This window comes from Denticeps clupeoides, chromosome 7 (assembly GCF_900700375.1).
Source record: "Denticeps clupeoides chromosome 7, fDenClu1.1, whole genome shotgun sequence".
Lineage (NCBI taxonomy): Eukaryota > Metazoa > Chordata > Actinopteri > Clupeiformes > Denticipitidae > Denticeps > Denticeps clupeoides.
The window spans coordinates 21315427-21330774 of record NC_041713.1 but is presented as its reverse complement, the minus strand read 5'-3'; the positions used below and the strand labels follow the sequence as shown (position 1 = coordinate 21330774).

Here is a 15348-nt window from a genome sequence, read left to right as displayed (position 1 = left end):
AGACAAATCGGATTAGACATCAAATTAGTCAAAACTCTGACTGTGGTAGCTTGATATATCTGCATTAAAAGCAACAATTACTCTTTCGTTCCAACGGAAAATTTCACTATTGGACGTCTGACACCAGAGCGACTCACAATCAGTAGTTACAGGGACAGTCCCCCTGAAGACACTCAGGATTAAGTGTCTTGCTCAGGGACACAATGGTAATAAGTGGACATTCTGGTTCATAGGTGACTGTGTCACCCACTAGGCCACTACCACCATGGAATCAATGGCATCAATAAAACTGACCAAATTCAGATTAGTTGATTATATGTTGAATCAGCATTTGAACCGTACTGTAACAGTACAGTATTTTAAATACTGTAAAGTATTAAAAAAATACAAATGACCATAGCAGCCACAATAAATCAATTCAACAGGTATTAATAATAATTGTTGCACATCACAAAATAAATGTCAGGCATAATTTCCCACCCTTGCTGCCCAGACTTATCTCTATTAATAGTGTGAGAAAATAAACATGTTTTTAAAAATGCTGACACCTAAATAGAAATGACAAATCACCACAAGTTTTATTTTTACTTTTGGTCACTAGATGATTCAAAACGTTTGCAGCCAAGACATGAGTTTGTGTTCAGAAGTCAATACTCAGCATGGAAATAGTACTCCTACAAACCCTGGCTGGGGACAAGAACATAGGGAAAGGAGCTAGAGTCACTTTCAAACCTGTGAAAGTGAAGCTTTCACGTCCCCCTGAAAGTCTATTCTCCAAATGGAGTTTGTCCCCTCTGTCCCCTCTCCACTGAGGATAGGGTTCATCTAATTATTCTAAAGAAGTGAGAGGACATGTTGAGAGAGATTACACACAAAACTGCTCACTGGCCTCAAAATGGCCTTATCTGTACCAGCACAACCTCCAGCTCCTGGTCCCAGATGACGGGGTCTCACAGAGGTGAGAAATTAAATCTGCCACTGGAGACGCGTTGGAGAAGGGAAATATCATTTATTTTAGGAAATGCAGAGCACCACTCAATCCCACTCAAAAAAAGAATTCCATTTCGACATCAGCCATGCACAGTTAGTTGAATTATGACAAGCCTTCTGCCACATGATCAGCTTCTTATTAGATGTCATGCTCGATGGAGGGAATGGGAAGTGAACAGGAAGGTTTATTAAGTTTTAATAAAAGTTCAAAACTGGCAGAATGGCAGGATGAACAATGCTAACACAACACACCCACATCCCACATTCCGAGCCAATAACAATCAAATATTCATTGTGGAATTGGCAGGTTGTTTGTGCGTTGTTTGCCCTGCGGTCCACTTGAACTAGTTGGTTCTGTGCTCTGTGATGGCTGGCTTGTTGGTCTATAGGTGCCAGAGGTTCTGGGTTCAAATCGAACTGTGTTTTAATATAAATATCTGTAGGGTGGTAGTGACCTAGCGGGTGATACACTCGCCTATGAACCAGGTTTAAACCCCACTTACTACCATTGTGTCCCTGAGCGTCTCCAGGGGGGGACTGTCCCTGTAACTACTGACTGTAAGTGAGCTCTGGACCGCGCTGCTTTAAATTTCATTAAGGGTCCATTTTTAAATTTCATTAAATCCCACTTACTACCATTGTGAGCAAGACACTTAACCCTAAGTGTCTCCGGGAGTGGACTGTCCCTGTAACTACTCATTCTAAGTCGCTCTGGATAAGGGTGTCTGATAAATGCTTTAAATATCATTAAGAGTTCCCCTCCCAAAATAGCCTCCTTCGGTGTGTCTGAAGCATTCCTCTGGATTCATCATGCAGTGAAACTGAGAAAAATACACTGTTCCAAATATCAAATTATCCTGGCACCGTTACCTGAGATCTCCACAACATGCTTCAGGGAGGAGGGGAGGTCATGGGGCTTTTCAACTCAATTGCACAACATGGCACAGCATTTAAAAATCTCCAACTGCTGCCACTCTTTTATCCCAACACATAAGACACAGTGTGCTGCTGGTTGCTAGGTGACCATTTGCTCTGTGCTACAATACACAGATGATGCCCGCAATGTAGGGATGTTGGTGAAAACTTGACAGAGCCAGAATCGTTTAGGCTTATCTATCTGCAGTGACTAGCTAAGATGCGCCATGCGCCATGCGGCCTACTCTGCAAGCCCGAAGGGCACGTGAACAACGCTCGCCCTGGTCTGAAGTGGGCTACATCTTGCACAGAACAGGTTTTTGTGACAGGCTGCAGTGCACCCTGGTTATCAGGCCGTGAGGAACCTCCTGGGCACGTCCCACAGTCCCCAGCTTCCACTCCTTCTGCCGTGTTAAATAACGGCAAACCATGGATCTCTGCACATTCCAGTCAGAAACATATCGCAGATCCGACGTTCTCCAGTGGCTGAGACGTGCCGGATCACGTGATGAACTGAGGCTGCCCAGCCTTCCCTTCCGATGACCCAACGTCCAGCAGGATTACGTCACAACGGAACGAGACATGTGCCCATCGGCAACCCTGCATCAACAGACTCTGCGCTACTACTGTACAATAAGTGCCGTCTTCAGACGGGGCGCAGCACGAGAAGGATCAAATTACGGGAAAGGTCACCACTGAGAGGAGCACAACAAAATCCAGACAAATAAGAGAGGAGATGAGATGCCCACACACACACTGGCCCGTCCTTCTCCAGCAGGGCTCGGTGTCTGAGGTTGGGATAATGGACGGGAACTCCACATGAAGTGATGTGACATTACCGGCAAAACTCATCCGTTTGTTTTTTGCTGACTGGTAGGTCAGGGTGGGGGATGGGTCACACACAGACAGCCCCCATCCATCACGGCGCCGGGAAACGGCACAAATTTACCTCGGTGGGATCAGGCAGAGCGGGCCGACCAATCTCCCATGGTGCCTTCTGTCAATACCATCGACTGGATAATTAAACTGTGTTCAATGCCTGCAGAGCGCAGCTGAGCAGAAGCCGTCAAACATTCGCGTCTCCGTTTACAGCGTCCGACTTTTCAATTAAGTGCAGGAATCTATATGGTGTATTCTGGCTACAGGATGACCTCATGACCTCCAGGCTAATGGCACTGAGATTGCTAAAAATATATACCTGCAAATGCCTTCCTAATCTTTCATTTAAAGCTTTAATGCAGCATGCACAAATATTAGTTTTACTGAGGTAAAGATCAAGCCGTACATGTTTTATGTAAATTAGGAGGGCGTGTATATGTTCATATCTTGTTAGCGGCCGTCATATCCAAAAGACGATTTCCTTCGGTCCTACTGGGGACCTGTTCCTCGAATGGCGTTACCCTTTCGCTGAGCTTTATGGAAAGATCCACTCGCGCAGCCACTATATAGTGAACAAATGAATTGCATTATGGCTAATTCCCGATACACTGGATGTTCTAGTCAGACTTAATCAGCACTGAAAGGCAGCAGAAGCTTCTGAGACCCGCATAAATCACAAGAAAGAGCAATGAAAGAGATTTATACCCATAAAGTTTCTCATGGGTAATCTTTCGGGAGCCAACACATTGTTTAACTATAAAAAAATATTTTATGCGCCAAAGAACATTAAGCTAATGTCCTTGATATGCTAACTTAGACCTAAAAAAAGCAGATAATGTATGTTTTCATAAACCCGAGAGAAGCTAATAGTCTCATAACTTCACCTTTAACTGACCCCAGCACAGTCTGATTCAATCGGCCAAACCGGCCTACCTCAATCAGGAAATCTCCGGTCCGAAGCCCCGCCTTCCACGCAACTCCACCCTCATCCACTGATTCAAGATACTGTAGGGCAGGGAACGCCGGGGTAGGAGTAAATTCCTCAATGGGTGTGTCGGCTGGGTAAATCCAATGAGGTCCGAGCCAAAATCAAGTCAGACAGATAGACAGACAAAAAAAAAAAAGTACATAGTCACAGTCCAGACAACATTATACCATTTCACAGTTAATAACAGGCTTCATGGAGACCCTCCAAGACTCATCATTCCAACCCCAGCACCCACATAGCATAACTACTCCAGCTGGACCACAGAGGAGTATCGCCCCCCTCAACCTGACGTCAGTCCAGATCCAGGCGTGGACATGCAGCGGCAACTCTGCACAACGCTGCATGCACATGAATTACAGACCAACACACGTCCGTTTTTATATTTCCCATCTTCACATCTACAGAAATAGAGTTTGTCTTAACTCTAAAGATGATGCACAGGCTGCAGGGCGAAAGCGCAGCATTTAAATACGAACATGACACCCCAGGCCCTGCTCTTACATATCATGATTAATAAAAAGTTATGATTTGTGTCCTATACTTGGCAGGGTGGTGAAGTGTAATATTAGTAGTGATGGAAGGGGATCATCTCCTACCTTTCGCCCCTCGCAGCACGAAGCCGAATCCCTCGTTGTCCTTCTTCTGCAGCACCACCGTCTTCTCGTCAATCACGCAGTCGCTGTGGAGAAAATGCCGCGCACGGCGCCCGTTATTCCAGCCGACCGTCCGCATCATCCGCCGCATCCTTCCCGCACGAATCACCCGCAGCGGAGGGACGCCGCGGGCCTGGAGCATAGCCGGCGCACGGAGGAGAAGGAGGAGGAGGAGGAGGGGAGAAACGCGGGAGGTGATCGCGGGAGGGAGAGAGAGAGAGAGAGAGAGAGAGAGAGAGAGAGGGATGGAGTGGGGTGGGGGCAGACAGGCGGGGAGACGGACCTCGGAGGTTGTAGGGAGAGAACTGTTCGGGGCTGGCCTGCGCCATCCTGTGAAGTTTTAAATAACTAACCATGCTGTTGCCCTGGTAACGTGACGGATGCCGATGGAGACGGACGCATGATGTACAATACAAGAAAGTACTCACTTTTCCCACATTTTCCCTCAGGATTCTACACCCCATAATGACAACGGGATTGGAAAATGCATAAAAAAACAACAACAGAAAATCCACGTCTAGGTAAGTATTCACAGCCTTTGCTCAGGACTTTGTCCATGCACCTTTGGCAGGAATTAGAGCCTCAAGTCTTTTTAAAAATGAGACCACAAGCTTGGCCCGTTTCTCCCGTTCCTCTTTGCAGCACCTCTCAAGCTCCTTCAGGTTGAATTGCACAACCATTTTAAGATCTCTCCAGAGATGTTCAATACGATTTAGGTCCTTTGATATCTTGGCTGCTTGCTTTGTTACGTCTCTGGACGTATGCTCCCACATGTCCTGTGTGCCTGGCTGTGTTTTTGAAGTGAAGTGATTTTCACAGCACACAGTGCACACAGTGAAATTTGTCCTCTGCATTTAACCCATCACCCTGAGTGAGCAATAGGCGCCCGTGTGGTGACGGTGCTTTGCTCAATGGCACCTCTGTGGCACCTTGGCGGATCGGGATTCGAACCTGCAACCTTCAGATTACAGGGCCGCTTCCTTAACCGCTAGGCCACCACTGCCCCATGTGTGCCCCATGTGCCCCTTCTGTCCTGTCTCTTTTAGGTTGACTTTGTGGAAGGAGTTGAAGCCTACAAGCTGGTCACCTCCACCTATATAAAGAGAGTTTGGATGGTGTTTGGGAGGTCCCCAGGGTCCACGGAGATCTGCAAGGAGCTCCGTTGGTGATCTCATTCATGTATCTTTGTGTGATAGACCCTGTGTAGTTAGCCTGTGTTAGCCTTTTCATTAACTGTTCTGTGACTTTGAGTTGTCCCCATTGGACCATCCTTTCCTTTAGGCTTTACTGATGTTGGTTAGCTGTCCTGGGTCTGCTGTTTTATTGTACCTGTTAGCTCACTGGAAATAAGAGCACTGTTTGTATGATTTGTTTGGTTGTGTGTGTAACAGTGGACCTCCTCCTCTCCACACCCTTGTTGCGTTTCTTAGACCTCTAAATAGGAACGTGACAGTTTAGTGTTGTTGTCCTGCTGAAAGATGAACCATCGCCTTAGTCTCACAGTTCAGGAGTTCTCTAGAGCAGGATGTCTCTGTACATTGCTGCAGTCATCTTTTCTTCTATCCTGACTAGTCTCGCAGTTCCTGGAAAACATCTCCACAGCATGATGCTGCCACCACCATGCATCTCTGTAGGGATGATATTGGCCTGGTGATGAGTGGTGCCTGGTTTCCTCCTAAAGTGACGCCTGGCATTCATTCCAAAGAGTTCAATCTTTGTCTCAGCAGACCATGTTTCTCATGGCCTGAGAGTCCTTTGGGTGCATTTTTGTAAACTCCAGGTGGGTTACCATGGGCCTTATACTAAGAAGTGGCTTCCATCTGGCCACTCTACCATACAGGACTGATTGCTACAGAGATGGTTGTCCTCTGTCCACAGAGGACCCCTGCAGCTCTGACAGCGTGACCATCGGGTTCCCTGACTAAGGCCCTTCTCCCCTGATCGCTCAGTTTAGGTGGCTGGTCAGCTCTAGGAAGAGAAGGGAGTTACATTTACTCTGTAACATTTACTCAAGTAGCTTTTTGAAAAAAATGTACTTCTAAGGGTAGTTTACTTTACTTTAGTACATTTGTGAATAAGAAACTGTAGTCTGCCAGATAGATGCCGCCAGTAGATCTAACAAGTTTCACCAATCAGACGTAACAGCAAAAATCACATGACACCATTTCACCAATCAGACGTAACCATGCAGTCACATGACCATTTACATTTTTTTTACATTTACATTTACAGCATTTATCAGACGCCCTTATCCAGAGCGACTTACAATCAGTAGTTACAGGGACAGTCTCCCTGGAGCAACTATAGGGTTAAGCGTCTTGCTCAGGGACACAATGGTAGTAAGTGGGATTCGAACCTGGGTTTTCTGGTTCATAGGCGAGTGTGTTACCCACTAGGCTAGTACCACCCTAGACCACACACAAACTGGGGCAGGCAGAGCTGCTCTAACAGTGTTGCCAGATGTACAATAATTATTATATGTGTACCATAATTTTACCCTCTGTACGATGTACAATCGATAATTCCAAAAATGCAATAATGTACGACCATTTTGTGGCTAATTTATTTCATAATGTGCCTTAACAACCAATCAATGCACAGTGTAACCTGTGGAGATGCACAAACAATGATGAGGGGTTTAAGTTGCACCCGCAAGAAAGTGTCCCTCATTTAGGTTTGAGAAAGTTGGCAACCCTATACTCTACCCACCTCTGGCTCTATGAAGAATTCTGGTGGTTTGGAATTTCTTCCACTCAGGATGATGGAGGCCACTGTGCTCACTGGAACCTTCAAGGCAGCAGAAGCTTTTCTGTAACCTTCTCCAGATTTGTGCCATGAAACAATCCTGTCTCGGAGGTCTACAGACAATTCCTTTGAATTCATGCTTGGTTTGTGCTCTGACATGAACTGTCTACTGTGGGACCTTATATAGAGTGGCATGTGTCTTTCCAAATCAGGTCCAACACACTGTTTATTTCCACAGATGGACTCCAATTTACATTTACATTTACATTTACATTTACAGCATTTATCAGACGCCCTTATCCAGAGCGACTTACAATCAGTAGTTACAGGGACAGTCTCCCTGGAGCAATTTAGGGTTAAGTGTCTTGCTCAGGGACACAATGGTAGTAAGTGGGATTTGAACCCGGGTCTTCTGGTTCATAGGTGAGTGTGTTACCCACTAGGCTACTACCACAATTAAGCTGCAGAAACATCTCAAGGATGATCAAGGGAAACAGGAGGTGGGGTAACATTATGGGGTGTTGTGTGTAGGTAATTATTTATTTATTTAATCGATTTTGGAATAAGGCTGTAACATAACAAAAAGTGGAAATACTTTCCGGATGCACTGTACGTAATATGACTTTAGTATATTTTTGTAAAAAAAAAATGATCAAATTGGGGTTTTTTTTGTCGCATTTTATAACTGCCACTATTTAGTTCTAACAAGAAATACCTTATCCCTTTCATATCCCATGTTGAAAGTGGTTGAAAAAAATATTCAGAGCACAATAATGTTCTGCTAAAAATGTTGAGAGCATATATGTATTATACTTAAATGGAAGAGTCCAAAACTGTTGAATAGAAATGCTGTTCGCATGTTCTGCTGCATGACATGTAAGCTCACCGATCCAACACCAAATTCACAAATTCCTTGTAGAGGGAATTTGGAAAGTTGGAGGAAAACCATGTGTTTGAAGAAATAGCATAGACTCCAGCAATTCATGTTGCCTGTTTGGCATAGCAGCGTAATCTGCTCTGAACGGACGCTGTGACGTTTGTCGGTGAGTGCAACTAGGCCTCTGAACAAGGCCTCCAGTCTGCATGGCCATGGATTCTCTTGTGTCTCCATGGCAACTGCTTCCATACACACACACAGGGTGTGTCAACTGGACAGTCAGACATGTGAGAATCCTATTCTCACTCTGCTTGCAATGTTCTACTGTATGTGTGACACCAAATAGATAATGCAGGACAATAATGCACAACGATCGATTATGGGGACAGTAAAAAAGAGCGAATGATGGAAACAACTTTTGATGCCTCTTATCTTACATCAATTCAAGAACTAACATCAATTCAAAGTACTTCAGCTGTACTATTCTACTCCACACATATGTATATATGTTTTAACAATTATTAGAACATAATGAGATTGCTGGCAAAGTAGAAAAAGATTTTTATAACGTTCCTGATGGCGGTGACTACCCATAAGCAATGTTGACCCGAGCTCAAGCGTTGCTTACATAACCAACCATCTGACAGTGAGTGTTTTCACACCACTGAAACCTTCAGCAGAGAAGAACGCTAAGCTTTTTATGGCTGCAGAGTGATACACTTTTTCTTGTTTGAACATTGAAAAAATGAAAAAGGTAAATGACAAGATTGTACCCCTTTTAATGTCAAAATCAAATAAAATTAAAATCTTTTATTTTTTGCTTTTTTCACAAGAGTGCTTTAGCAATTTTCTTGGGAACTCCAAAGTGTTCAGAAATAAATGAATAAATACAAAATAAATATTAAAGAAATGCAAAATTATATATAATAGCAACATAAAACACATTTTGATGTACAGCTAATTACTGTGAAATATATATATGTACTATTATATGTTTTTAATCGGGTTGTAGTAGCCTAGTGGGTAAGACACTCGCCTGTGAACCAGGAGACCCAGGTTCAATCCCACTTACTACCATTGTGTCCCTGAGCAAGTCACTTAACCTTAAGTCGCTCCAGGGGGGGACTGTCCCCTGAAACTAATGATAGTAAATCGCTCTGGATAAGGGTGTCTGATAAATGCTGTAAATGTAATGTAAATGTTTACTATTGTGAAACATTATTTCATGGTCATTATCAGAGTCAACCTTTTATTTCAAAACGGCAGTTGTTCCAATTGCCTTTTTATTTCATAATATGACTTTTCAGCAGAAGGACTTCATCTGTCAATCAATGCCAGTGGGTTGGACCTGCACGCCTACTGTCTGATCCTTCTTTGTGTATTAGTTTTCCTGGATATCTGCTCGCCAGACTGCTTGTACAGCTGGCAACAACGTGCTAGTTCAAAAGCCACGGAGGATGGCGGACAGGCATGAACTTCAGATTTGTAACTTCTGCTACTTCAAATCAAATCTTTTGTTCTTATTTTCCATGTTTTACACTGCAGGCTATATAGAGTCTATATTAGAGCTGTTATCGAACCTAAAAAGCCCAACCCGACTGTCATGCTGTGTGGTGCATTTAAATAAACGCCAGTCAGTGTGGGTTTCTCGACCCAAACTTTACTGCACCCTTTCCATTCAGCCATGACCCTGTGAGCCCTTTGTAAAAGTTTTGGGTAAGTTTGTAATGGGGTAAACTCTGGTGAGGCATGAAGAGAAGGGAGTCCCATTGGGAAGAAAGACAATCAATTTTTCTTTGGCTTACATCACCTCAGTTTCACCACATTACACGTACCAATCAGTACTTCTTTATATGTAAGATAAAAGGAAATAATAAACCTCTCTCAGTAACTCGGAAACTGAACATTTATTTGCCTGCTTAAGATTTATTTTAATGCATAAAATGATGCTTTGCAGCAGAAGACCTAAATTGACACTTCATGTGCTATTGCTCATGTCTCACGTCACACAACTAACTCCACCCTGTCTCTCTTAATTGACAGACAAAGTTTTTCTGCTGAAAAGTCACATTATGAGTTAAAAAGGTTATAGGGAAAAACACCATTTTGAAAAAAGGCTGAATCTGAGAAAAGGATGTTTTGGAATAAAAACTGCTGAAACTAAATAAAAGGCCTATTTCACAATAATAAGTACATTTATATAGCAGAATGCAACATATTTCACAATAATGAGCTGTATATCAAAGTGTGCTCAATTATATCACAATTTTATGTTGCTATTATGTATCATTCTCTTATTTATTGATATGGTTATTTATTTAATTATGTAATTATTAATTAATTAATTCTGAACACTTTGGAGTTCCATAATCTTCACTTTCAAGATGTTGTTATAATCTCTCATTAATGGTTTTAACATTAAAGATGTTCCCATTCTTGATCCACAATAACACGCACCTGGATGCATCAAAGCTGTCATAAGATCCAACTGTGTAATGTCTGAAGAGCTTCCTTCTCTCCGATCGGTCCGCTCTGGCATCTGTAGGGGATTAAAACAGTGAGATAAATGCACAGATGAAACAATTCAAGTGAATAATCTGCTCTCATAACATTGCATGACTCTTTATATGATGATATGGAAGCCAAGGTTGTCAGTAATTTAGGAAAGAATTTTGTATTTTAAAGCAATTTTTAAACAAAATTCTTAATGTGCATGGTTCCCTACTCATTCAGTTAGTCAAGCTTTTAATGATTACTGCAATAGCAGCACTTCTTTACATGACACTGATTATGATAAACCTTCACATCTTAGAAGAAATATGATCAGATGATTATTAATTGTTATGTCCAAAAAATTCCAAAACCTTAAAAATTACATTTTTAAGTGAACCAGTGAACATTTCCTTTAGTCCATTTACGTAAACAGAATAAATTACCCGTAAACCCCTGCTGTGATTACAAGACTGTCCAAGATGAGCCTTTGATTGACATGCGAGCATTCATTTGACATTATGTACCTTCTAAAAGAAAGTGACTATCAGCAGCGCTTTAATGATGCAAATTGCCAAACACGGTGCTACTGCTGCACAGAACAATACTTACAGTGACTGGAAGTAAATGGCTTTTAAATTAAATGATGGTACCGGTCTGTATCACGATGGAATCGAGTCATTTTTATGCAACATAGAATAGCATGGCACAATCCACTAACCTAACCTTGTTTGAAAAGCAACAGTTCACTAAAAGGACACAAAAAAGACAAACTGACACGTCTTCTGTAATAACAACTAAAAATGTCTGCAGAATGAGATACATCCCAATGAACAGGTTACAGATGTTTACAGCAAATTACAGCAAGTTTTTTTAAGATTTCAAGACAGGGGTGTTTCCACAAGAGCAGCTGTTGACTCATATCTGAAACCTACTTCTTTAGTAACATCTTCATGTTGAGTGTGTATACTCTGTAGTGTCTCATTGCCAGGAGTAGCATATTTTGTGTAGTGCCGTGTAGTGCCAAGATGATGACCAATGATGCTGGGTAATTACAGTATTTTGAGAATCACGCATGCCTATGTATAGCCATTGATGAAGGTCAGACGAATGCATGAACTGGTTAACTGCATGCACGACTCACATTGCAACAACTCATCAGCCATTGCTCATTCATGTTGTGACATTTTTTTTTTTTGGTTTTTCGCCATAATGAGTTCACAATCCAGGTACAAATCACGCATGCAATCACATACAAATCATCAATTCATCAAATTGGAGACCTAAAAGGAACAGGATGGTGTCCTGAACTGGACAGGACACCCCTCTCTCATCCCAGGCTGCTCTCTGGCCTCAAACGTCACCATGAACCTTTCACAACCTGCTCACCACCACTCACAACACAAAACGGCACATCAAGACCTTTAAAAAAACAATGATGTTGAACGCACGCATTCTAATGCTGTTGACGGCCACTGATCCCAGGAGAGCCGTATTTTCACAGTTATTGACCTTTTTCGCTGAAATGAATGCTTGCCGCTGCATTCCTCACAGGAAGTGCATTTTCTCTTATTATTGTATTTATATCACTTACAAAATCTATTTATGAAAGTAAAATCTATAAAATACACGATTTCCATGCCAACACAGAGGCTTTGTTCTATTTCAAGTTCAGAAAAATTGGGTCAACGGGCCAACGGAGTCAAGATTGGCCCTGTAGGCTTTAGCGTTTTCATCTGTCCAGAACCAACGTGAGCAAGATGGGAAATCGGGTGTGTGATGTGTGGTGAGTGGTGTTAAGAGTGCGAGGCCGAAGACCACGGAGGCTATCTGATTCGTTAAGAAAACGGCCCCATTGTTCTCCTGCAGCTATGCTGATATGCGATGATATCAGTTGTCAGAAGGCTGCGTGGGATCCAACACCTTCCCCCCTCCAGCCTACTCACTGGATAGCGGTTAAAGTCACAACACTCCATTATTTGCTCGGCACCCTTTTTTTTTTTTTCCCCTCCCCGGAAGACGTGTGGGGACGAGGAACGGGTCTTAAATCATTACAGACACATGAATCGGTCCTGATGTGCTCTAGGCGGTGCGCTGTTCGCTTTATGTCTCCGCCACTTTATGTTGGCTTACATAAACACAGCGCGGTTCCATGCTGTTACGTACATCACCAATAAGGCATCAAAGGGGAAGGGGGATCGGGCCCGGCTTCGCAGCGTTCCGTCTCGGCAGCTAATGAAACACCCTGTCACTTCTCAGCCGCAGCTGCGGCGGCCGCTCGCCAGTAAGAGCTCTGGAGTGAAGGCGGCACCGGGGAGAGAAAGGACGGGAAAGCCTCCTCGACGTGAGCCCCGATGGCGGTGACAGTAGCTACGGCGCACGGGTGCATCGCTCTCCAGCTCGCCGGGCTTTTCACTGCTGTTGGCTGCTACACGTAACGCAGCCTGAGACACCAACTGACTTGCGGGCAAGAATAAAAGTGCCACAACTCCAGACAGGACATCCTCACGCCATTTCCCCCCGGCAAAATACACCCAGCGTCAGCGGCTGCTGGACTAAACCGATGAAAAAGCATCGATCAGAATGCATCGGGCCGTCACTCATCCTGAAGCTCACTGTACCTCCAAAGTGAACCTTCTTCCTTCTAGGGAGGTCATCCATTTGGCCCCTGTTGCTCTTCCTCTTACTCCTCGGCGATGCCCTCGGAGGTAACCTTTTCCCTTCAGGCCACGCTGCCTACAGTGCCAGAACACGGCCACAAAGTTCGCAACATCCCCGAGTGTGCAGGCAAGCGCCGGCATTCGCCATCAGCATCACGTTAAAGGGGGAATAGAGCTGTAGCTACAAGAGGACCCTATGCAAGCCTCCGCTTAGCGCTCAGAGAGAGAGAGAGGGAGAGAGAGAGAGAGAGAGAGAGAGAGGGAGGGAAAGGAAGAAAAAAAAGATGATACAAAACAGGAAAAAAAAAAAAATCTTGCCAAGGCCCACTCCTTAGCAACAGAGCTGTACAGTGTAGAGGATGTTTCCATGGAAATGTATCAATCAGGAATGTACATGAGTACGCCGTTCCGAAAGGTTCAAGAGAGTTTGGCAGCGTACTTACAGTATTACACAAAGCAGGCCGAGCAGCGGCTGCGCTGCATCTCATCTTTCCCAACTCGAAACCATTCCCCGCACACTGTCCCCTCACCTGTCCTGCCCGCGGCCCAAAAATTCTCATCGCATCCTTCACTGTGCTTGGCCAATAAATCAGCACAGGAAAAAAGACCAGAAAGCCATTTAAATAACACAATGTTACACAACTGCCATTATTTAGCCACTTAATAATTAATACAATCACAAAATAATGGCATCCAAACTGTATGAAATAGGAGTCCGTAGCGGTGGACATCAACCCTGTGCTTGATTATCCGTTGAAGAAGTTGTGTTGGTGTTGAAATTGAATAAATAATGATCCCAGACCAGCTGCCACAGGAATTGAAATTCATTTTATCCGTTTCATTTCCGTGTGATGAAAATGAGCTCGCACGGCGCTATGGAACTTACAGAGCTGTTTTCTGTCTCACGCCATTCACCCCCATGTGGATGGCAAATTTCACCCCGGGGACACCCTGGTGTGGACTGACCAAGCAACATATTTGTTATCCCAGTGTCTTCCTGATGGATGTTGAAGCTGGACCTTCTACCTTCTGACTTCCCCAGCAACCCCTGGATGCAGCTCACACCGCACTACATCAGCGGCCTGACACGAACAACCCAGGGTAATCCAGTTTTTTATTGAGTCGTTATGTGAGCTAAAGCAAGGTGATGTCACTCAGTCGTCACTTTTTAGAGCGTTTTTAGAGCGGCGTCTCAAAATAGAAAATTCTAATTAATCTGTCCACAGTCAGCACGCTCTTTTCACTGGAACACAGTGTTCGCTTTGGCCTCTTTTGTGCACCTGAAGTGCAGCGGGCCACAACAAAACAGCCGAGAAAGAGGTGCGACGCCATGTGCCGCTGCCGCCGACTGTACGTGCCACGTGAGGGACTCGCATGGGCCACGGCCAATCAGCACCCAATGCTTTTTATCTTCACACATTTTCACACTCTACATTTGAAGACGGGCCCATGACCCTCATCCGATTACCCATAAGGCCATCTGAGCAAAATATCAATGATTCCACTTATAGAGTGATGTGATACAAACACAGCATCTGGTTTGTCCCTACTTTTAGCCCGTATCTCAGATTATTCACACTACAAAAGGACCTTTTAGAAATAGGAAAGAATGATCTGGGATAAATAGCAAGTTTCTAATTATCAGACCAACTGGTTTCATGTACAGAGAAATATTTCTTTATATTTCTATGTATAGGAATATCACTAATCATTTTAGAACATCTGTAATGTAATCGATAATGAAGAATACTGTGCTTCTGTCTTTTTTTTTTTGTTTCTTTTTTACAAAAAAAAAAAGAATGTGTATATATTACATATATTTGCAATCTGTGAATCATCTGCTGTATGTGGCATCAATGCACACATCACAAATACACAAATGCTGCATGCAATATGTTCAGTTTTACAACACATTAATGTATGTTCATTTAAATAAACATAGAGGAAAATGTAAAGTGTTTCATAAATTGACATTTAATAATCTCGTCTTCCGTTAAATCACCAAAAGAAAATGAAATAATAAAAGACAGACATTGCTCATGTGGAAGGCATTCATTTAGCCCAAAATAACAACTTTCAGCAGAATGTTGCCCCTGGCCCCTTATGCCTATTTGCACAGTGGCTGCATGCACTGTGCATGCAGCCACACAC

At 43.5% G+C, this 15348-nt stretch overlaps 1 protein-coding gene across 7 annotated transcripts in view; it reads right to left on the bottom strand.

The window, feature by feature from the left end:
• Nucleotides 1–15348, bottom strand: part of shank2b (SH3 and multiple ankyrin repeat domains 2b) — an 80293-nt gene that overhangs the window by 16711 nt on the left and 48234 nt on the right. For all 7 annotated transcript variants that reach the window (XM_028984974.1, XM_028984979.1, XM_028984976.1 and 4 more), the window contains 3 exons: nucleotides 10505–10586; nucleotides 4369–4451; nucleotides 3718–3842 (listed from right to left, as the gene is read on the bottom strand). In XM_028984974.1, the coding sequence (XP_028840807.1) occupies nucleotides 3718–3842; nucleotides 4369–4451; nucleotides 10505–10586 (290 nt within the window). The remainder of the gene's footprint in view (nucleotides 1–3717; nucleotides 3843–4368; nucleotides 4452–10504; nucleotides 10587–15348) is intronic.